At 42.1% G+C, this 25,785-nt stretch overlaps 1 protein-coding gene across 3 annotated transcripts in view; it reads right to left on the reverse strand.

Annotated features, from left to right (window-relative positions):
* The window catches only part of LOC111873679, a 980,223-nt gene that overhangs the window by 171,251 nt on the left and 783,187 nt on the right, over positions 1-25,785 (reverse strand). For all 3 annotated transcript variants that reach the window (XM_033755436.1, XM_023868634.2, XM_023868704.2), the window contains one exon: positions 8,302-8,396. In XM_033755436.1, coding sequence (XP_033611327.1) covers positions 8,302-8,396 — 95 coding nt within the window. The remainder of the gene's footprint in view (positions 1-8,301; positions 8,397-25,785) is intronic.

The following is a 25,785-nucleotide window of genomic DNA, read 5'->3' on the forward strand; positions in this document are numbered from 1 at the left end:
CGGGCCCTACTCATACTCTTGGTTATCTGATTACTCATTAAGGCGGGTGCAGCTGCTCTGCCGGTCCCATGGTGTTGCTAGCGGGCCCTACTCGTATTCTCTGGCTATCTGATTAATCAGTGAGGCGGGTGCAGCTGCTCTGCCCGTCCCATGGTGTTGCTAGGTCGGGCCCTACTCATACTCTCTGGCTATCTGATTACTCAGTGAGGCTGATGCAGCTGCTCTGCCGGGCCCTACTCATACCCTCTAGCTATCTGATTACTCAGTAAGGCTGGTGCAGTTGCTCTGCCGGTCCCATGTGTTGCTAGCGAGCTCTACTCGTACTCTCCGGCTATGTGATTACTCAGTTACGCTGGTGCAGCTGCTCTGCCGGTCCCATGCTACTGCTGTAGTCTCGCTATGACGCGGCTCGACTAACCGTTTGGATGAGTGCGGCGTCTGCCATGTAAATCTCCGTTAATAACATCGAAGTGACCAAAGGCATAGCGCCCGGTGGCACTTCCTAAAAATTGTCTGTCGAATGCCTCTTGCATATCCCCGACCTATGGTATTTAATAGCTGATTACTACTAGTCAGCATTTCTTCATCACTTTCATAAAAAGTAAGAGTTTGCTTCATTTGTCGCAATGGCTGGTTCAGCTTTTATAGCAGTGTTGCCACACGTTGGGCAGGCTGTTTGGTTACCAACTTTCTTCATTGCGATAGCTAGACCGGGCGTCTAGAAGCTCCGAATTTCAAAATCTTCGTTCTTTAAGCCATAAGGGCATATCGAATACAAATATAATACACGTAATAATAATAATAATAATAATAATAATAATAATAATAACAACAACAACAACAACAACAACACAGGCCTATAATTGCAGGCACTGAATCTTTGACTTGATTAAGGCGTGATTTTATGATCATTTTCGCACGAATCCAGCGTGCTAGAGCACGAACATTAAAAAGATAAAATTTGGAGGATTTATGATTTCTAGGCGGAACTTGTAGTGTTTTAGCCTAGCGCTAAAAAGTTTGTGATAACGGCATGATATAAGGACATAAGGATGTTACTTCGACATTGTCAATAGTCTGTGTGGTGAGATAATGTTTCCTTGTGCTTAATTAATTAATCAGAACGCAATGAAGATTATGAAAAAGCGACGGTGTAGCTTCACCAATCTTGACCGCGGCACTAGATGGAGGTGAGAGGTCAGCTTCACGCCCAGGGAAGGAGCCCCTCTTTGTAGAGGAGGTTACGTCTGCACCGTTCCGGAGACCTGCTGTATCTCAGCCCCCAGCAATAGGCAAGTAATGAATACATGAGTATACCAGTATACGTATATCGAGTCGGAAGTACAAGCAAAGTCAGCTATTTTAACTGTGCCCATTAACGTATCTATACCTGACGAGACTGCGAGTAGCCATTTACTCTCTGTCCTTGTTTCTTATCTGAAGACAGAGACAGTGCCGGCCACGAAAACGATGAACATACTCAAAGACAGACATTAGAAAATATCCCTGGTACATGCTTAACAACTATTGATTCTGAATAGTATTAAGTATGCATCACATGAATCATACTCACATATTATATTGCGTCAATCGTCGTCTACAGACACCATGCGAAGAGCAAAACACGTCTACAGACACTATGCGAAGAGCAAAACACGTCTACAGGCACTATGCGAAGACAAAAACACGTCTACAGACACTATGCGAAGAGCATAACACGTCTAAAGGCACTATGCGAAGACAAAAACATGTCTACAGACACTATGCGAAGAGCAAAACACATTTATGACATCTCCATGTGCTAATATTATCGTCACCTATTAAATTTTGATGAAATATCATTTGACAAATTTAATATCCCAAGGCCGAGTGATTACCTGGCGACGAATACATAATCCGAAATTTGTTGTGTGAACCGCGCAGTATTAAATGACGTAAAATGTTTATGTGAAATAATATTCTAAGCAAAAAAAAAAAAACATGCGGGAACGCTAGCATGGTAAACAGAGAAGGAATATTGTTTAAATTTCGTATTTGTAATATTTAAAAACCATCAATGTTTCTGTTACATGTTTCATAGACAAAACAGTGACCTTTGACATCATCCGAAGTACAAGACTCCCTTCGAAAAACGAAATTAATGGCAACCATATTCCGTATATAATCCGCTTTCCTTTCAGCATGGGAATATGTAGCTGATGTAGGCCTCAATATTCTAACATCCACTGAAACTTAACTGAATCCAGGTCTAAATTAATACTGTCTAATTAAAACATCGAGTTCGCTTTTAAAAGCGAATAAATATTACTTTTCCCAAGTTTCCTTTCATTGAGCTATGCCAACGAGGCAGTGTCCACTTACAGAAAATGAAATTCTGACGTCTGGCAATTCGGAAGGGCCACGATTCAAGAACAGCGTATATAGACGAGTATATGAAACACATGAAATGGGACTTGATTTATAACACACTTTTTATTTCCGTCAAGGATTTGCGAATGTTTATCTGCATTAAAACACAAATTAGTTTGATGCTGCTCACAGAAGAATGAACAAGTTCACGAGACTCGGATAAAAAGGTTTCTGGTCTCTTGCAGACATGGACGACGCCACAGGAAGACGGTCGCCTGCACAAAACAGACACGCGTATGTCAATGTTATGAAACTGAGTGAGGCACACGAATTCTCAGGATGTGTACACTACCGTGACAATGTGAGAATTATCATCAGGCTATACGTTCTCTAGCCGGTCACGGTAGCCAAGCGGTACAAGGCATGCACTGTCTTCGCTCGCTCGGAAGCCGGGGCCGTGGTTTCGAATCCTACTCAAGGCATGGATGTTTAGTGTTTGTGTGTGTTTTTTTTTTTCTGTGTTTGTGCGACGATCTGAACACCCGCCCAAGGAGTCCTACAGAATGTCCAGTAAACCGAAGTGAGACGGAGAGTTTCATTGAGGTAGGCAAAGGTCCAAATTGGGGCTGTAACGCTAAAGGAAAAAAGTATCTTCTCTAAGGTACTCGTAAAAGCGATCAGTGTATATCTGGAAGCCAGCTGGAGAAACGTAACAATATTTTTACACGCACCTCGGATGTCATTTTTCTGTCACACAAAATCAAAACAGTAAGTAATAGAGTACGGGGTGGGGTTAACTTATAAGTTAATTCCGTGTTTACTTGATGGTGGATAACTGAGCTGCAAATGCTATAAACTGTTACATGGCTGAATGAGATGGGAAGGCAACAATGGACAGACAGTAATAAATAATTTAGAGGGATGCGGTCTTAATCCTTAATTCTCCTTTTTCAAAACATTTAGGTTATATTAAAACGAACTACTCTGTGCTGCTAATGAGATATGCCCCACACTTCTAAATGTCAAAATATCCTTCTCTCCAATTTTCCTCCTTACTATATGACCTCGAATGTTCGTAAGATGAGCGCAGGACTGGCCGCAAATGGGAACGGAGCAGCTACTCAAGAAATTACCCGTCTTGTGTGGATCACGAAAGTTCTTAACGTCCCACCTCTGGTCCATGTCCTAAGCTAGACGAGACGGGTTCATAAACTCACTCTTCAATCATTAAAAATCATTTCGATATTATCTACCTATTAGCTCCACCGCCTCGTGGGATCGTTTATATTTCCTTGTTACGTCTGAAATACTCAATATCAGTGTAATAAAATTTAGAATTTTCTTAGAGTTAGCTAAAAGAAATATATTTTTCGAGAATGTTCTGTTTCCTGACGAAAAAGAAGTGTCGTAACTGCAGGTTAGAATTCTTTGTTTTGAAAAATTGCCACTCATCTTCAAGACAAAGGCAGGATCAGGATTTAATAAAACAGAGCACCGTACAAAAACAGGCGCAAGCACTAGTAAGCCTACAATCTCTTGTAATGAAGCAAAAAAAAAAAGCGAGTCAAAGAATTTTTTTTTGCCACGAAACTTCTAATGCTAACTGGGCCTGAGAGAAATAGGATGTGAGGACATGAGATAAATTCATCCGATTAAGTAGGCGGACTAGATACAGGCTCCCTTAAACCTGGTGATGTACCTCCGAGTTCTATAAAGGGAGAATGATTTCGTGTCTGTCTTAGAGACTGTTAGCTTCTCCAGAAAGCCTCTGTCCATGGAGTAAAGTAATCAGTATGATGAGGGCAATAACACCCACATTTATGCAGCAAGGCTTACTAACTACGGCTGCGATAGCTCAATCGGTATAGCGATGGACTATGGTCTGGACGGCCAAGGATAGAACTCCGGCAACTGCAAGAAATTTTGCTGTGCTCCGCAGAGCCCAGAGCCCCAGTGGTAATGGAAGGTTCCTTTCTTTTTCTATCGAAGTGTGAAGCTGACCACTCACCTCCATCTAGTGCCGAGGTCAAGAATGGTGTACCTATACCTCAACCCCCCTCCCGGTACGTCTTCAGGGAATGGTACTTAATTAACTGAGCTTCAGGCAGTTCTATCTGTCTATGACTACAGCCCGTTGTTGCATCTTGGCCGCCTTTTCAGTTTCTTAATCCTATACACAGTCGGTAGGACTCCTTGGACGGGGATCAGCCCGTCGCAAGGCCGCTGCCGACACACAACAAGAACACAGTATAAACGCACACAGATATCCATTCGTCGAGTGGGATTCGAACCCAAAGCACCAGTGTTCGAGCGAGCTTGAACAGCTCGTGCCTTAGACCGCGCGGCCACTGGGATCGGCGGGACTTTACCTACCTACACGGAATATGCGTGCTGCCCAGATCATGCGGCCGAGTTTAACACATGATGTGACCAAGAACGTAAGATGCATTTAGGAGGGATAAGTGCGGCGGCCAAGTCCAACAAAAACATTAGGGACCCATGTATATTACGTATTGGAGTACGCCTTTTCGTTCGTGTTCATAATGGAGCAGGGGACTCTCGCCAAGGAACGCCAATGCAATTGTGCACGTTGTAGTATGTACGTGGGAGTTTGCAACCTGTAAGGTGGTGCACATGATGGAAGGAAAGAAAGAAAGTAAGTCAACACCGCGCGTGAGTGAATGAACTGTAATACAGTTTCTCTCACTCAGAGAACAGTCAGGGAAACGTTCCTGTTTACGTTACCCAGTGAGGAGACGTTGGACGGGTTTGGACCTCAGAGAGGATCAGACAGTCATGCAATCAGTATGCAGCTGTTAGGCAGAATGAGAAACCGCTCCTCTGTACTACCGAACATTTCTGTTGAAGAGAATAATTGAATTTCCGCACAGACAATATCACACAGTCCCACAGCCAAAGGTACAGAAACCATCAATTGTGAGAACACCAACCCTGCCAACCAATCAGAATCTGTTCAGTAGGTTTGCTTTGCAGACGACAGAAACATCTGCCGCCTGACGCAGAACTGAAATACAGTTCAGAAAAAAAAAGTGATGTGTGACATGTTTAATTCCAATTATTTGAGAGATGCATTTACATAGATTACAACCCGGGAAACCATGAGAAAGATCTTGTTTGTTAGCTAACACGGAAAAAATATACGAGTAATAGTGTTTCCATAGAAAATCAATTACATTTTCATTTACACGAATATACAAAGAGTTCCGAAAAGTCCCAGCGCTGTGTCATTGAGGTGTCTAGTCTCTATTTATAGATGTGTCAGTATAAGTTCTTCTAATGTCAAACGGCAGTGGAAGTAAAAATATTACATTTGACCTTGGGAAATTGTTTTAGATAAAGAATTGGCTAGAAGTATTAATTAAATCCAGATCCTAGCCTTAGCTTCAGAGATGATAATACATTTGAGATAATAGCCGAAAATATCAGAAATCTAACCCGAATATTAAAAGAGTATTTGCCACTTGAGAACAAAAAGTAATACTTCCTTGTGATCTTCGACAAACATATCACCTAAAGAACTTCAAAATGTCGTTGTTAGGGTGACTTCATGCGGGAAAACGTGAGAGACTTATGTATTTGGAAAAAAGACATGATATAAGAAGTTGTTGGTGGAGGACCTGAAGGGAAGAGATGCTTGGGAAACACAGGAGGATAATATTAAAATAATCAATAGAGAAGGAGGAAATGAGGTTTGGACATAATTCCAGTGACTTGGCACAGAATTAAATGTTTTTAATATGACGATGAAGATTCGAATTCCATAAAAGCAAAGAATATATTGAGCAGCTAATTAACCGCTAATCTTGCAACGAATACCTAGCATCGTTGAGTTAATTCCTTATATATATGTGTGTGTGTATTTATTACAACGAACATAATTTGAAATTAACTAATTAAATACGTTATGTATAAAATACCGAGCACTATATTTACTCGCCAATGACACAACACGTTTCGGTGTTCTGAACGAATAGACTTCAGCTAATTATGCTTTCGTATTTCATATGGACAAACTGTGAAATAATTCCGTTTCCACGACCGAAACTAGGTCATGTGTTCAGTTCGAGTAACTTATGATTTACAAATAACAGAATCGTAATAGACATTCCTGAGAAAACAGCATCGTATCAGTTATACAGTTTCAAAGAAATTACTTCAGTCAATCCAAGTTTCCTATTATCTAACAGGAAAACTAATTACATTACGTTGAATATGAGGTTCTCACAGCAGTGGTCATGAAGTGTTGTATCTTCTGGGATATACAAGTAGCTCCACGCAGTACGGTGAAGGTCAACTGGTATTTCGGAAGACCATATAGCCTCCATCTTCAGGCACAAAATATGGGCCAAGCAAGAAGTCAGCACGAAGCGCCTGCTACCTGCTTCATGCTGGTTTCTCGCTCCGCATACTCTTCAGCACTGAAGATATGCTCCCTTGAATGTCGGTTAACTTTCACTGGACTACATGCCGTCAAGCCTAGCAGATAGAACTCTTCTAGTTACAACAAATTCAAAGCAGATATAAACGCAAAACGCAAAATTCTGCATGCAATATGAAAAAGAATGTCACTGTATCTTTAAAATAAATGCGGTAATTCCCTTTTCAAAGGGATGGATCCCTTAACAACGGTAAAACCATAAAAACAGAATAATACAGAAGTAGTTCTTTACAGGCAAGCACTGAGAAAAAACAGGAATAAATATGTGTTTCAACTGTTCTCTTAGAATTAGACCCCATGTTTCACATCAATTTAAAACGAGGACCCGAACTACAGTTCTTTTACGCGTTAACCTGTATGTTTTACGTATGCTGTTGGGACACAGCTGGAGTTCAAACAACTTATATGATAACAAGCATTCTTATATTTTGTGTAATTTGAAGAATTAACGGTGAGTAAAGGCTATAAAATCTTCTCGGGCGGTCAGTCGTGCCAATGTTGAGTTAAAAACCAACGTCTCAGTGATATCCTCCGTCTGCAACATCCGGGTCCACGTGGTGAATGACCATAGGTCGCTGATATATACCGGTCTGTCAAACATAGCATCGATCTGACACAATGATATATACTCGCACGTCAGCGACCTGTGGACATTCACCACATGGTGGGCATAGCGAAGACCTCTGAAACATTCGCCAACATGGCCGACCGCGCAAGGTTGTAGCACATCTCCATAGTCTAACATCCTCTTCATTTCATCATAACCATCCTGTTTTGTTGCTTTCGTCCCTCGAACTTAGGAAACACAAGAAATTACATACATACCCGTTTGTGCAGTCCTCACAACAGTCGAGGTAAGTCAGCATAGTGACCAGAGTATGGGCTGGAACCCCACCGCGGCGGCCCGGGTTCGATCCCGGGTCTGGTCAGGTGGGATTCGTGGTGGAAAAAGTGGCGCTGGGGCAGGTTTTCTCCGAATACTTCGGATTCCCCTGCCAATTTTTATTCCACCAATTGCTCCACAATCACCCTCACCTATCATCTGGGGCTGGTACAATAGGCCAGAAGTGGCCGCAGTGCAAGGGACTTAGTCCCACCCCACTAGCAATAAAAAAAAGGGCTGGACTCCAAGAGAACCGGTGTTCCATTCCTACAGGAGTCGGAGATTTCTTTCTTTCTTACCACGCTCAGACGGGCTCTGCAGCCCACCCAGCTTCCTATGCAATGGAAACCGGGTAAAGCGGCCGAAGCGTGAAGATCACTATTAACCTCCATTACTACACGCGTCTTCATGGCTTGGGGTTTAATTAGTTGCGAAGGGGCAAGTTTACCTCCCTCTCCTCCAAGAATATGTACAGATGTCGACAATTACGCTGCAGAGCAATCTGCATAAGGGCACGCACTATCGTCTTTATAAAAAGCTTTCCCTTCTGAGTCCAGACAAAAGCTACGCAGTCTGTTGGCGAAAGAAACGATATTCTCAGGGTACGTACCTTCCGCATCTCGAGGGTCTGGCAGCGGAATTTCGCATCGTCTGCCGGTGAATCCAGGTGTACAGTTGCACAGGATGGCATCGGAACCCATGTGCCTGCAACAGTAATTAAGAGTGTTCAACTTGGAACACGGGCCTACAGGCATTATCTCTTGTGCTCCGCTCCGCTGGGTGCGCGTGCGTCTCTAACACAACCAAACCAATTTTAGACTAATTTCCTAGACTCATGAATGCTGTAAAAACTGTGCAAAGCNATATCGTATTTACGCATGTATAGGCCGCACATTTTTTGCCAAAAATTCAAGAGGAAAACTGGGGTGCGGCTTATATTCGAAATATTCGAAATCACACTTCATTTTAAAAAAATTAAACGTTGCCAAACTTCGGAATAATTTCTACTCCTGAAATAATATTCCAAGAAACTTATTTTTTCTATAATTTCTGTCTGAAAATTGTGCTGCGGCCTATACACGCACGCGGCCTATACATGCGTAAATACGGTATATGACCAAGCTAGACCGAAATATGTAAGGCGATGTTATGTTTTAAAAATTATAAAACTAGTTACACCAGATGGAATTTAAAATTGCTTGATATGAAGTGTATCGGTGGATAACGTTGATCATTAAAGCAAAGAAGCTCTGGGAAAAACTAATCGCTTAATTTATGTCCGTCTGGTAAGTTGCTTCCGATCCTCGCCAGCGTAGTCATTCTTCGTTCCGAGTCCCGTGGGTCTCATGACCGTATATAAATATCTGACAACTCTGGGAGTCGTGAAACGCTCTCATCGAATATGGGTCGGTAGGGTAAATTTCTGGTGGCCTTCGCCAGGACAGCTACTCTTGACTCCCGAGTCCCACGGTAATCATGACCAGATCTTACTGTCTCATGACTATGGGAGTCACGCAACCACAACGTGAACTTTCCGTTCAATAAATATTACAAATTTCATACATCTTGAACCGCATAGAAAATGCCGCGTCCAACAGTTCTTTTATTGTTGCGTATGTTCGTTGCCGCGGGAACGTGTTCGCCAGTCATTGCCTAGAAATGATAGGGTGAACACAGACAGCTAGGTGATGGATTTTTATTTTTTCAAAATAAATAAAGTAAGCCAAAAGTTTCACTCCTTAATATGGCCCATGTTCCATGTACTAAAGGTACCGTAAGGGATGCAGATTTGAAAATACGCCTGCAAAACATACCCGGAGCGCAATGTCAGGTAGACGTTATATTGAATCAATAAAGTAAAGTAAAGGTATCCCTGTAACAGACCGTGGAGGCCCATGGGGCTTTGAGATGTTGAGGTTCCCACATTTTACCGAAAATCGGCTCATAGTTGGCGACAAGGTTGTCAGCCCTACGCGCCGGCCGCCCTTTACCCCCAAGAATATTCCTGGTACTCATTTCTGTTAGAGGCTGAGTCGACCCCAGGGCCATAGTGCTGCTGGAAGTATTAGGTAAATTGAAAAAAAAATCGAATGACCTCATCGTGATTCGATCCCACTGCCTTCCGGATTGTAGCATAGTGTCTCAACTAACTACGCTACCGCATGCCCCATATTGGATCGATAATCACTAAAATTAAAACCTCCCATTTTGGCCCATCTACAAGAAATTTAGACATCTTCTGTCAGTAGTATCGGGGACCAAACATGCAGGTTTACACGGACAAACATGGCCTCCTCATTATGCGTTCAGCTTATGCACTTTGTAAAAATAACGCGAAGTTTCCTAAATAGTAGTGCGATAACCTGTTAAACTCATAAGGAAGATATAAAGTACGTGAAAATTCCTCGAGTACTTCTTATCAAAACATGACGTTTGCTGAAGAAGGCAACTAGAATTGAAATAAAAGATCTTAATAGAAATCGGCTCTTAACAGCAGGAACCCGGAACAGCTCCACCCATGCGAAGCACATCATTCACGTTGCGAAACATAAAACGATTCTGTGATTATCTGTGTGCTCTGATCACATGATCGGCCCAAACAACTGACTCTAGCTGAGAAAGTAAGATGTATAATTCCCTAAGAAACAAAGATCTTTAGCCCCTCATAGCTTGTAATTCTTTCAGACACTTTGAAACTCAGTTCAAAACTGCGCCTTCATTATAAGCATCTACTGGTTGATGCTGGTTATGGAAATAGTCGCTCTTTATTCTTAAAATTCTTACAAAGAGTATACACTTTGTGGGCAAAATGAAGAGTGCTTGAACGTCAATTCAAGTGGGACGTACCACCGTGCTTTAAATGCTTAAAAGTCACTTGTGACATCGAAATTCTATTCTGCGAATAGTGAAGGAATCACTGAAAAGTGAAAACTGGAAACACTGAAACTCTTTAATAACTTTATTCGACGTTACACAGGCTCGATACAGACGGCGTCGTTAAGTAACCAACTTGAAAAGTAAGCTATACTCAGGAATTTCTGCCATGACCACATTACATGGAGCAGACTGGTATACCAGTAACCATCCAGACTTCCGTTCTGGAGATGCTTGTTCGAACCTCGGCTACGCTAACGGCTGCACACAACGTTGTCTTCAGCGCCTGCTGTGACCGTCGGGATATCTTGAAACAGGACACAACAGCCTCCTTCTTAATCACTTCCTATTCATCACTGACGAGTATCTACGCGTTAAATAAACTGGTTAACTTACAATGTTGCCTACCGGTTTGTATGATTGTGGAAATTTCGTCAGGAGCGCCGGAAACAAAATGGCATCATGAGGTAAAGTTGTCACTGTGCTTAACGAATTAAGAACTACACCATGAAGACATGGGTGAGCGAATGTATAGATCCATGTTTTCTTGGCCTCCGTACTAGTTGGAGGTGAGTGGTCAGCTTCACGCCCTGGCCACTTTAACGTCCGGGGAAAGAACCACCAGTTTTCATTGGATAGACGGCTGAGGGGTCCCAGAACCGGTCTGGAAGACATGTAGAAAAGAATATTTTAACCTCTACTGGGACTCGAACTCCGAGCAGTCGTTATACGGACTGTGCTATCCAGGCTCCCACAAAGTGATACTATTTAAGGAAATATTTGATAGCCAGAAGGATTAAGTAATGACAAGAGAAAGAACGCATAATAATGATATTCATTATTTGTAATCGATATCAGATATAGTTAGAATGATTAAACAGCATAACTTACACATATTGTAAGAGTGGCAACAGATAGACTCCCAGAGATGTTACTAAATTAGAAACCCAGCGAACATCGTAATATCGGGCCATCAATGGGAGGACATGTTCCCTTGAAGTCGGAAACAGACCAATGGCCTATATCCCTCGAGAAGGATGAGGAGGAGGAGGAGGAGGAGGAGGAGGTCTCATGCTCAGGACATGTAGCGCGCAACGGGGAAAGAGGCAATCCATACTACATTTCCGTTGTGACTTCATAAGGAAGACACTGTATAAAAGATCTTAAGAAGGTAATGAAATTCCCTGCTTCTTAAAAGAGGAAACGTCTTGTTCAGCTGTGAACATTTCAACTTCCCGGGAGGAATCTTCTCCGCGGAGATAGGAAATTTGATAACTAAGTATACAAAGCAATTGTAATCTGGAGTCACGGAAACAATGTATAAGATGAAACGCAAAACTCTATACATCTATATCAAATATTATCAGTCACTTCTTATCTGACGCTGACAGCGAAAACCACAGAAAAGTATATACAGTTTACTATTTGTCCGACTTAATAATCATGTTGAATATCCAGGCAGAAGATACATTACGTGTCCTGCTGAAGCCATCGGCTTTAAAATACACAAATAAGAGCTGAAGCGCACTGTGCCTTATCATACAAGACATACAGCATATTGGGCTAGCAAGGTATTCGTAACAGACCCCCGAACCAATACCATACTTGAAGTGGCACTACTGTAGCTAACAAAACTGTCTGTCTCTCTATGGCTCTACAGCCCTTTGTTGGACCTCCACAGCTGTTCAGTTTCTTGAACTTTTACACAGTCGGTAGGACTCCTCAGATGGGGGATCAGCCCGTTTCAATGTCACTACCTGCACACAGGACAGCACGAACACAGAAAAAAATACATACAGACAATCATGATTTGAGGGGGATTCGAACTCATGGTTCCAGTGTTTGAGCGGGTGAATGGAGTTCATACCTTAGACCGCTCGGCTACTGTGAGCGGCACAAATGTGCAACATGGCCGTGCCATAGCTCAAGCGGTTAGTCGCTGGCTTCCCACCGCGGCGGCCCGGGTTCGATCCCGGGTATGTTCAAGTGGGATTTGTGGTGGACAAAGTGGCGCTGGGGTAGGTTTTCTCCGATTACTTCGGTCTCCCCTGCCGATCTTCATTCCACCAATTGCTCCACAATCACCCTCACCTATCATCTGGGCTGGTACAATAGGCCAGAAGTGGCCGCAGTACAAGGGACTTAGACCCACCCCACTAGCAATAAAAAATCAGTAACATGATAAACTGAAAGCAAGGAATTAAAAACCATTAGAACGGGAATAACCTCCAAGGTCATGCCGTTCATACCAGTCTTCATAACAACAGGTCATGTGGTTTAGAATTATTAAGAGAACGGATATGAGATCGCAACTCTGATGTTAATGCAAGTCTTTATTTCATCAAAAATCTGGGACAAATGACTAGAACCTCTGTTCCTTATTCGGTAGGTTCTATGCACTATCATAAGCCTGACATCGTGACAGAGGATCTTCATTGATTCCTCGGCATATATAAGCACATTCCGGTACAGTAATTTAAAACAAGGTATGACTGCTTCCTTCAATACGTTTGCCTAGTTTCATACACAGTCATCCTCCTATTCGATGATAAGCAACCTAAGATGACGAGGAAAACATCACCAGGAAAATGCTCTAAGAAATATGCCTATTCATTATTAAATATAACTGACTTGCATTTAAGAGGCAACAGGTACGAAACCAGAGCATCTATTGTCCTGACTTCGGCGTTTCATGATCCTCCTCAGGCCCCTACGGCGACACGTGGGATAGTAGCTCTAGAAATGCTACTATCGTTTCACCTTCTAGCCCATTCCATTTCACCGCAAATGCACATCTCATTCAACTGCAACAGGAGGTTCCGTAAGTTGATACACCGAACATTTCACCTTCCTTATATTATTTCAGCATCCTGTTGCACTTTTTTTAAAACAATTAACTAGAAAATGCAATACATAAATTATGTAAATTCATCTACCTGATTTTAACGTTATGAGGTCAAAATTGTCGTAGAAGAATCAGCCCTAAACAAGAAGTTCTGGGAGTAAGTAACCGCTTGCTTTCCTTTGATACGACACGGATCGCGGAGAAAAGACGCAAATTATTCTCTTGTTGCGTGTATATTAATTGCCGCGTTATCTTTTTTACCAAACCGTTGCGTACCAACGATAAAGTGATACGCAGACACAAAGACTGAGAGGAGGGATTTATGAAGTACAACGTTGAGATGGGCTCAGGTGGCATGACATACGTATCAAATTTCATAAAGACTGGTTCAGGCATTCAAAATTTGATTGTGAGGATATAAAGACAGACAGAACGCTTTAGTAGGCTAAAAAAGTGACAAGTAGCCCGCCAACAGTCCACGAGCAGAGGTAACTGCATCTTCAAGACTGCACCTGCAAATTAAACTCTTACTGTTCTGTCTTCTGAGCGGGGCACCGCGTCTTCGTATTGAAACAGTACAGTGGTTTCGGAGGTCCCTCCGAAAATTTGACAGTACCTTCATTCCTGAACATGGCGTATATCCAGAACACAACACAATAAACTGATGGTGATACAGGGAGTAAACCGTATACAACATGGATCCTACAGTGAAAGCAGGAAACACTGCAACACGTTCTAAGGACTTCTGCTGTAGAATAATATCTACCCTTTAAAGCGTAAATCAATGACTCGTCAGTCCTCGACCAGCAAGGTATTGACTTGGATGAAGTGCATTTGTTACATGATGTGCTGCTTGGGTGAGGGTGAAGTCCCGGGGAGCCAGTAAATTTCAACTGTGCAATTAGTAACCCACCTCTATTGCCCTACTTCCACTGGTGAGCCGCATCCAAACAGTCAATCCACTGTTTTCTGAAGATACTGTCACATAAACAAAGTAACTGGTGCCATCGGCCACGCCATAGCTCAAACAGTTAGTCGCTGGCTTCCCATCGCGGCGGCCCGGGTTCGATCCGGGGTTTGGCCAAGTGGGATTTGTGGTGGACAAAGTGGCGCTAGGGCAGGTTTTCTCCGAGTACTTCGGTTTCCCTGCCAATCTTCATTCCACCAATTGCTCTACAATCACCCTCACCTATCATCTGGGGCTGGTACAATAGGCCAGAAGTGTCCGCAGTACAAGGGATTTAGTCTCACACCACTATCAATAAAAAAAAAACTGGTCCCATCTTTCAACAGTGAATTTTATTAATCCGAAAATATTTTGCTGCGCTTAGCATTGCCCGAATTGATGCACCTGCTTATGAGACATGTGACATGGCTATGTTCGGTATTGCGGGAAGTATCTATCTATCTATGGCTCTATAGCCCTTTGTTATGTCTTGGTCGCTCTTTCAGTTTCTTTATTTTTTTACACAGTCGGTAGGACTACTTGGACGGGGGATCAGCCCGTCGGAAGACCGCTACCTGCACACAGAGCAACACAAACAGAATAAACGCACACAGACATCCATGCCTTCAGTGGCACTCGAACCTACGATCCCAGTGTTCGAGCGAGCGAAGATGGTTCATGCAATAGACCACCCGACCACTGTGATCGGCATTTGCTGGAAGNCAGCATCCAAATTGAAGTTTCCTTTCCCGGAAGTAAAGTGGCCGAAGCATGAAGGTTCCCACTACATTCATTTAACTCAGAGGATATGAAAGCGTGGAGCGGCACTCACATTTCTCCTGATACCCTTTTTGGAATGGAACGTGGGTAGAGCGAACATTTATCTTTTGGTTGTAGCATAAAAAGTAGTAGTAGTAGTAGTGGTGGTGGTGGTAGTAGTAGTAGTAGTAGTAGTAGTAGTAGTAGTAGTAGTTGTGGTGGTGGAGGTAGTAGTAGTAGTAATGAAAGGTAAAGTTGTCCCTGTGCTTAACTAATGACACTAGGCCATGGAGGCGTATGGCGCAGTGGATGTATAGATCCGCATTTCCTTGATCTCGGCACTATCTGGAGGTGAGTGGTCAGCTTCACGTCCCGTCCACTTTATCTCCTGGAGAAGATCCCCAGCATCCATTGGATATGAGATTTGGTGGACCCCAGAACCGGCCTCCACGACATGGAGAAGTGAAAATTCTTAACCCTACCGGAACTCGAACTCGGACTCCTCGTTCGTCCAGCCCGTAGCCATTCGCTAAACAGACTGCGCTATCCCGACAGTAATAGCAACAGTAGCAACAGCAGTAGCAGCAAGAGTAATACAAATAGTGCCAATAGCACAAGAGTATGGTTGCTTAAACTTTTTCGCGAGACTGCAGTTTCTATATTACCATCGAGTCCCTTTCTTGGTCCACGAATTATCGGAATATTGTAATGGTAACGAGAAGCGCCCCCTTATTCACAATTCCTTTGGAAAAGACCGCTGGAAAGATTCACAAGAAGAGACTCTGTACACTCAACGGAGAAATGTTATGGGAGAAATATGTACCTAAAAATTGGGCAACATGACTTCAAGATGTCTGTAATAGGCACGATATTTTGCTTTACTGCTTTAGCGGGCACTTCGAAATACTTCAAATTGCTGATCTTTGGGAAGAATTGTTTAATTGGTTTGGGTGCATACTGCATGCTCTCACAGGTTCTTCATTGAGTTCCAATGAGAGCACTTAGTTTTATACATTTCACAAGTGTTCATTCTGAGATAATGAATGCCCATACATCACGAAAACTTGCACATTAGTGCACACGGTAAATGTATGAGAAGAGCTTATGCTGAGTGAGTGGAGCAGGTTCAAAGCAAAGCAGAAGATAACTGCCCACAGAATTAAATTCACTAACCTCTCATGCACATACCAGAAACAACAATGTTTCATAACCCACTTCGTAACTGCTACCTGTTCCCACACTAAACGCAGTTACTGGTACTCTATGTCTATGAGACTCAAACCTTACAGGTTTCTACATAAAGCCAGCCAGAATTATGTTTGCTATTCCAAGGTGATTAACACAGCAAACTTAAGTGGCTTTGAATGACGCTTAAACTGTCCCAGAGGCCAAGTAAACATAACTTTCTTTGTACACTCTACCATGTACATGGAGCCTCCAGCACCCGCTGTCTTATCTTGAAACTCTACCCCACACAAAGTCACTTCGTCAAATTTTTGAACAGTTACTGCCAACAGAAGTTACAAAATCACAACCAAGTTTGCAATATACCAACCACGCCTGAATTTATAGTGCAAATAGTTTGCTTCTCTTTTTCAGCTTAAATTCCACTTATTACAGTGAAGTTTTATTGAATTCCGATATTTTTAAAGCGTCTTCGTCTTTTCGAAGCGCCCCTGGGGAATGTGTGAGGATAATTTTGGATGAATTATAGCATCTAAAGAGAGCCGCTATTGTAGGCTCGCAATTTGAGACGCGCAAGTTGTGATTTGAATCTTCGAGTACCACTGGAATACGGTTTGGCGCATGTTTCTGTGTCTTCTTTTGGTGGCATATGCCTTTAAAAAGGCCAATTTTCACATCCAAGAATTGTTATTATGTGTCGGTAGGATTCGCACGCTCAAAATTAATTCTAAGGTGAAACAGTCCATATGAGGAGAGGGAATATACAGATCTGAAGAAACATACTTAATGGGTATCGCAGTGTGCTCGTTCCATGTACGAGTACTTGAATTTTCGTGAACTAAATGGCAAGTCCCCATAAAATTAATAAAAATCGGCCTTGTACGTTACTTACGGTGGCCTGCGTCACAAGTGTGCTAAAAGTATGCCGAATAGGCACGGTGACATGAGAACAATCGAAACAATTTAAGAGAATCGTTTTTTTAACAATTTAATATAATAAAAAGAAGGTAAAGCTGTCCCTGTAACGTGCAGTGGAGGCCCATAGGGTTGTTAGAAGTTGAGGCTCCCACATTTTATAGACAATCGGCTCACTGATGGTAGTAAAGTTGTCAGCTTACGCGTCGGTCGCCCTTTACCCCCCAAGAAGATTCCTGGTACTCACTTCTGAGAGAGGCAGAGGTATTCTATTCTATAAGCCACTTGCATCCTTGCAACCCTCCAAACAGATTACCCTATTTACGCAAGTATAGGCCGCATGCGTGTATAGGCCGCAGCACAATTTTCAGACAGAAATTATAGAAAAAATAATTTTCTTGGAATATTATTTCAGGAGTAGAAATTATTCCGAAATTTGGCAACGTTTAACATTCCTAAGTTCGCAACTAGTGAAAATAACGGTACCGCTCGGAACAAAGGCATTGCGGGGGAGAGTTATAACCTTTTCGCCTTTACTTGACTTGCCTGGTTAGTTCTGAGTGAAACATGGGTCGAGTAAGAGCAGGTTATACGTCTAAATTTAAACTTCAAGTGGTGCGTTACGCACAAGAACACGGAAATCGAGCAGCAGGGAGAAAATTCGACGTTGACGAAAAAAATGTGTGTGATTTCGAATATTTCGAATATAAGCCGCACCCCAGTTTTCCTCTTGAATTTTTGGCAAAAAATGTGCGGTCTATACATGCATAAATACGGTATTATTGAGGAAGCAAGACAAGATCTACCGAGTTCGTTTCAAAAGATTTTGCAGATGACCCCCGTATAAGTAAATAATAAATAACTAAATACACATATAGTTTTTCGAGTGTATTTTTAATTGGCAGAGAGTGACGAGCGGTGCATAATAGTACAACTGGGAGAGATGAGAAATAAATATGAAATGTCAAGAATATAGGATTTTATAGGATGTCAGCGAATATTCTAGACTGAATATGGGATCAAACCTTCGTGCATTTCTAAAGACGAATATTAGGTTTGGGTCATAAAAAGGAAATCAATTGTAGGGTATTTTGTTCAATTATGAGTGTCGTTCACGTTAGGCGGGTAACAGTTGAATGATATCGTATGGAAGGAAATAGAATGCTGGAGAGGGTGCTTTAAAACTGTAAATAACAGCCCAATTCCCGACCTTATGTAGTAGGCATTCAGGACCACCTTGTTGCCTCACTCGATGTTACAAGTCTATAACGAGTAGCTCAAAAGAGCTTCATTAATTACCTAATACTAGGCTCAAATTTGACGTCGAAAGACTAAAATTGATTTATATTCCGTCAATCAATGGCCGGGTATGAGATAAGCAGTAGAATGCTGTATAGCTTTTAAGGAAGGGCGGATAGGAATCTTCAAAAGTGACAAGGGCATCCAAAGTTTTTGTTTTCTGTATAACAATTTTAGCTTAACATCCTGTCCCAGAATACACACGCTTGCAGATCTGGGTATTTAGAAAGAGAAAAGAGAAGAATATAAAAGAAACGAATGGAATATAGTAGGGTGAAAAGAAGAAGAATAAGGTGGAGAAGACGGAGGACTATAAAGTAGAAGAAGAGTTAATATGAGAAAAACAATAAAGAGGAGAGAAATTAGAAATTATATTGTTACTTTTGTGTTGTCTTCATAACTGTACGCTTCAAAAGAACCATTACTCTACAAAACCAGTTTTTCTCCGATTACTGGGGTTGAAGGGTTGAACACGCCGAGGTCAAAGTGTAAAAGTTCCTCACAAGTTGTTCAAAATGTTCGCGAATTTGGGCCTAATCCGTAAACGCCTCCAATCTGGCAATTTTCACTCATTGTGTAACGAAGTTGATAACTTAGTATCACACTGAGCCATTTCTGGATGACTGAACGGCTGACTGATCGGCAGAATAATTAACAATATTTTTGATCTACCATGTTTCGTATTATCTAGTGAGATGCAGGTAAAATCTTCAGTTGAAAATACCGAAGGATGTGAAAATATGTGGCCATTTTTTGTAAGATACCATCTTAGCGTATGTTTAGAAACACTGAGGTAAACCACGAAAATTCTCAGTTATAAAATAACGTCTCGCCAGTCACGGTAGCCGAGCGGTCTAAGGCATGTACTGTCTTCGCTCGCTTGGAAATCGGGATCGTGGGTTCGAATCCCACTCAGGGCATGGATGTTTAGTTTGTGTGTGTGCGTTTTTCTGTGTTTGTGTACAGGTAGAGGCCTTGCGACGAGCTGATCACCCGCCGAAGGAGTCCTACCGTATGTCTAAGATCTAGAAAAACCGAAGTGAACGGAGAAGTTCATGGAGGTAGGCCTAGGCCCACTGGGGCTGTAGTGCCAAGGAAAAAAAATGTCTCAGAGCAGTGTTTGGTAACTGGACACAAACCACGCAAGTTCCCAATGCGACAACGAAATCTCCATTCTTCTGGACCATCCTGTAACTTCCCACTATACTTCTGGAGAGAATTACTAGATCATAAAGCCTCCAGCACAGAGAAGGTCTCATGTATTGAATTTAACCAATGTACGCTAGATATTCCACGTTAATGACGAAAACCATCGTTAAGTAGGCCTAACATGTAAACAGATCCTCATGTTTGCAATCACTTATCAATGTCATGTTGCATTGAGGTGACCTTTACGAACCGGAGGTTGGATAGAGAACATTATAGAACGGTTCACAAATCCTAATGAGCAATGTGTCATACGTTACCGTATATGGCGATATAGGCTTACTGTTTTACAAGTAGCTATTTTTACCGTTTCTCCTTCCTTTTTAATACTTTTCATTGCATGTTAGTGCAAAACCTAATCATGTAGTGCACCTAGGATTATTTTTATTTCTGTTATGTGCCGACTGGATATTTCTGCTTACGTCCTGGTGTAACTGTAAAATTCAGCTTAGACGACAATGTCCCTTAGGTGTTAATTCCACATAAAGGACTTAACCATTACGGCCCATTGTAAATAAAATATTGCGCACATGCTAATAATAATTACACGATATGACTCATTTCAAGTACTTTTCTCCTGCCTCTAAACGTTACAACCTCACAGTGAATCTGATTTAAATACCCAACATTGTATACTCTCATCTTTAAGAAAGTACGTACTTTCCCTCATCTCTCCACGATATTGCCGATCCAGGCGTTCCTCTTTAACAAAGACAATAGTAGTTATCAGAATCATTGTGAAACATACGAGTATGTAACTCCAGAAATGTGTAAAATGCTTAGAGAATTTGAAGGTTGTCAAGAGTTCTACCTTATGAGACATAACAATGTGTAGTCCGTCGAATGTCAACTGACGTTTCGGAGGATCATGTCGCCTCCATCTTCAGCATCGAAAAATAACCAAAATCAGAAATCTGCGCGAAGAACGAAGCAGTCAGAGATGTCTGATTATGCTGGTTTCCATTACATCCTTTATGCTGTTTCCTGCTTGGCTTATTCTTCGACGCTGAAGATGAAGGCCGCATATTCTTCGAAAATGTATAAACGAATAAACGACATCATATCTCAGAAGACATAACTGGTTATTTTAAATGGACAGTTCCTAGTTTCAAATTTTGTAGTCCAAATTTTTCTTTGCATGAATTAAAATACTTAGAAATCAGGGCAGTTCAGTTAGATGCATGAGAAATGTCATTTAATTTGAGGCAACATGTCTGGAGGTGGCTGAAACCTTGTTTCAGTATTGCCTGATTTCTTCAGCATAAATCATGAGAAGCGTGAACAAATTCCCTGAGTAAATTACCTCCCTTGTCTCTGTGCTCGCTTAAAGATTGCATCATCCTTGTTCTCAGCAAGTGCGATGCGACTCACACGAGATAATCTGCTTACATATATTCCTCTATTTTCTAATAATTCCTTTGTGCAACAAAAGCTTGCTTATAATGTGTGTGCTCTTCACCTTCTGATAGTCTCCTACGAAACAATATAAGGCAACAGATAAACAAGAGGAACAATAATAATAAAAATGTCAACATCAATAATAATAATTCTCAGGATTTGTTTATCTATCTATAGCTCTACAGCCCCTTTATTGGTCCTCGGCCGAGTTTTCACTTTCTTAATCCTATACACAGCGGGTAGGACTCATTGGACGGGGGATCGGCCAGTCGCACTACCGCTATCTACATACAGAACAACACAAATACAGAATAAACCTACACAGACATCCAAGCTTTGAGTGGGATCCAAACCCACGATCCCTGTGTTTGAGAGGGCGAAGGCATTTTATGTCTTAGACCGCGCGGCCACTGTGATCGACTTCAGGATTTGTAGGGGAAAGGAAACTGGTATAAAAGTATATCTGCTTCGCACATTCTTCAAGAAGGTACCAACTGGTATCTTGACACTTCAATTGCAAATTCAGTCGCAGAATAGATTACTGTTAATTCCAGTGAAATTAAACAGCTTGCTGCCAATACATGAAAACCCAAGTTAATAAGAAGCGGATTATAAAGTTTGTTCACGAGTCGTTTAATCAAGAACAGAGCAGAAAGCCATTTAAAATGAAGAAAAGAAATTATTAATTTCTTCGTAGGTCCAATTTACACTTCCTTCTGCTTTAGGAAGCAGATTTAACCGAAGAACATGAGGAGGGAGACGAGCTTCTTTCGTGATGCCAAAGGAAATGCTGCATAGCGGAAAGTACCTGAGAGCTGCTGCTGGTTCTTATGGAGTTCGCATGTCAGAATCACTGATATAATTTGTACTAGCGTAAACTGTTCCAGCATACTGAATACGCTTACAAATGTTGTAGTGCATATCATCGGGAGAGACAAAAACAAACTCCGTGGCTTTAGTCCGCAAGCGAACCGACCGAGCGACCGCCGCTTGTCTCCGAAGTAACTGCCAACTTTAGCGGATAGAAAGTTTCGCGTAGTCAGCGGAACGGATCTCCAAGGCCGTTAACCTCAGTTCTCTAGACCGGAGCCGCTATTTCCTTGAAATAGCTCCTCAAATTGCCCTCACGAGGCTGAGTGGACCCCGTTCCAGACCCACTACTTCTCAGAAAATATGATAGTCCCGGGAATCAAACCCAGGACCTCTGATCTGTAGCCCTGAACTCTGACCACTAACCCACAAAGGGAGACAATTTCCCTATAATCCCGCCAGTTACATCCACTGTTGTACAGAGGAAAGAAAAGAGTAATGATGATGGGTTTGCGCCTAAGCCTATTTCTTTCTTCATATCTCCTTATCTCTACTACGGCAGAAGCCAGAAGTCCCTGAAGTCAAGTAATACTAGCCCTAGGATAACGCTCTCTAGCATTCGGTTTGGTTTCTGCAACGAGAGTACCCGACAGCAGAGTCACTGAACTTGGCCCTACGTACGCTTAACATAATGAAATCATATTCGTATTTGAAGGCAATAACCCTCCTTGCTGTGTGGTTTCACTAAGTAGCTTCCCATATCAATCTGTCAGGCCACCATTTCCCCGTACTGGTTCTGGCTTGGCTTCTCAGCTCGCTTGCTTGGACCGCAGCCACATTCTCCTGCAAACTGGGGCTTCATGGCGGCAGGTGGAAAGGCGGATGTCGTCTGCGCTCTTGTACTCCGACTCTTATCCTTCACTCCATGTCAGGTCAGGCTCCCCGGGGTGTACTTTCGCCTTGGCCACAGTGAGAGAAATGTGTCCAATGAAAAGCCTTCTCCGAGTCACTTTACCACAGCGTCCTCATTCCATCTCCGGTTGCAGCAGATTTATTGCTTACACGCCAGTATAGGTAGCAGACCGGAGGAATCGGTCGCTCTTTCCTATTATCTTCTAATTGCAAGCGCATCTATGACTAACTCAGCCCGTTGTCTACGTTCTGCGCCACCGGACGTTCTAAATCAACCTGCCGTTCCCTGTATTTCCTAATTCTAAATAAGGGAATGATTTCTGGATCGTGGTATTATTATTATATCATGAGAAGTAATTGCTTCATCCATAACTTGATAACGACTAGCTACTGGCTGGACGACCGCGGGATCCGAGTTCGAGTCCCTGTGGGGTCAAGAATTGTTCACGTCCCCAGTCGTCCAGACCGACTCTGGGGTCCACATAACCTCCTATCCAATTGGTACCGGGGGCTCTTTCCCAGAGGGTAAAGCGGCCGGGGCGTGAAACTGACCACTCACCTCCAACTAGTTCCGAGGTCGAGAAAATGTGGGTCAGTACGTCCGCTCTCCAGTATGCCTTCATGGCGTAGTGCTTATTTAGTTGACCACAGGGACAGCTTTACCTTAGAACTTGAGTGTATGTTGTGCTTGTAAGTAATACAAACACTGCCACTTAAAATATGGCAATAATTTTATCGCGCGTCAAAGGACGACGGAAGGCCAAACAGAGGAAACGAAACAATAAGGTTGATTTCGACACTTGTAAATTATATTAACTGTGATTACAAGTCAATATATTGTACAGGTAAGCCTCTGGGTTTGACTTTATTAGGCATACATTTCGATTTCGGCTAGATAACGGGCTATCGTGAGTCAAAACGAGATATGTCTCCTGATGAATATCGCCACTTAGCTCGGTAAAAGTTAGTTCATTTCGGAGGAACATGTCTTTTCCATTTTCAGGGTTGAAAAGTAAGCCAAGAAAGAACCCAACATGAAACAGGAAGCAAGTAAGACAGGATATTTCCAATGGACTGCAAGGCTGCAAACACTATAAAATTGTCATTACTGCTCTCTATTTTAATTGTTCTGTTTTGATCATCGCTGTAGACATAACAATAACTCCAGTTTTGTCGTAAACATTCCTGCTCATTCAAATGAAATTGGGACGAGTGGCTCGTAACGAGATACGTGTATCTGTATTGTATGATAAACGCAAAGCGGAGTCCGCGTTTATTCCTGTTTGCGTGCTGAAGCTCTACTGGTTTAAAGACTGCATTTTCCTCCATAAATGAGTAAACTTTAAACAAAATTATTAATATCCTGGTATGATTGCTTAAGTGACAAAACTAATACAATTGTAATTAAGATGATGAATCAACCTGCAACAAGTCCTTCAAGTTCATATAAACTACATGCATTTTTAAATCTTCTTTATTATTGACACCGGTCACGGTAGCCGAGCGGCCTAAGGCATGAACTATCTTCGCTAGCTCAGAAGCCGGGATCGTGTGTTCGAATTGTGTGTGTGTGTCTATTCTGTGTTTGTGTTGTCCTGTGCTTCGGCAGAGGCCTTGCGACGAGCTGATCACTCGTTCAAGGAGTCTTACCGTCTATAAAATGATCAAAATGTAAAAAAAAAAAAAAAAAACCTCGACACCGTAAGGTATGAGAGAAACGGATTAAGTAACTAACTTATTATTCACGCAATATTTTCTTCGTAATTCTAGTAATTTATTCTAGAATCCAAAACTAGTTAAGATGCAGCCATGCATACATACAACGACACATATCATTACGAAAATATTCGTTTCATATTAGGTCCTGGCCGACAGTTCAGAACCAGAGTCAATGGTGAAATTTCAAATGTCTTTCCAGTAAAGTCCGGCGTGCCTTAGGGTAGTGTATTGGGCCCAGGACTCTATTTACTATATACATCAGACATACCGACGACAGCTGATACAATAACTGGCACCTTCGCAGATGACACAGTAATATTATCCAGGCATGAACACCCAGAAACTGTGTCAGTGCACCTGCAACATCCACCTACATCTCCTAGAGCAGTGGACCAAAAAATGGAAAATTAAAATAAATTAAACAAAATCTACGCAAATCACTTTTACTTTAAGAAAGGGACTGTCCATCAACAATGAAATCATACCGGAATCATCATCAGTGCGCTATCTGGGAATACACTTAGACAAAACACTCAATTGGAAAGAACACATAATCAAAAAGAGGAAACACATTGAAGCGAAAATTAAAGAGTTATACTGGCTAGTATGAAATCCCGTCTGAACCTGAAAAACAAAATCCTGATATGCAATGCTGTGATAAAGCCCATATGGACCTATGGGACTGAGCCAGTAAGTCGAGTATCGCCATCATCCAAAGATCCCAGTCCAAAATACTTCGAGTAATGACAGATGCACCATGCTATGTATCGAACGACACTCTTCACCACGACCTTGGCATCTCAATCATCTCAGATGTAATCCAAGAAACACCATGATCGACTAGAGACGCACATCAATCCATTGATGCAGCCGCTACTGGAAGAACCCAAAAACAGACGATTGGAAAGACGTCTCCCAATTGACCTTAAGTGAAAAACAGAGGTTCCTTCGGTGGAAGGATCCTCATCCTCTCATAGGCGAGCTTATTAGCCCAATGTTATCACAATAGCTTATAGAATACTGTAATTCTGATTGCTATTTAAATAATTAAAAAAATATGTCTTACGGGTATCTATAATTAACATCGCCTTAAACCTATATAACTCAAGATCACAACGCTTTCTCCATGAGAAGTGTAGGCAAAGTGATATACGACGGTCAACTTTTATATTATAATAAATATACGCAACCAATACCGGTGAAAGGGCCTGCTTTGTTACAAGATA

The sequence above is a fragment of the Cryptotermes secundus genome, unplaced genomic scaffold (genome assembly GCF_002891405.2).
Source record: "Cryptotermes secundus unplaced genomic scaffold, Csec_1.0 scaffold191, whole genome shotgun sequence".
Lineage (NCBI taxonomy): Eukaryota > Metazoa > Arthropoda > Insecta > Blattodea > Kalotermitidae > Cryptotermes > Cryptotermes secundus.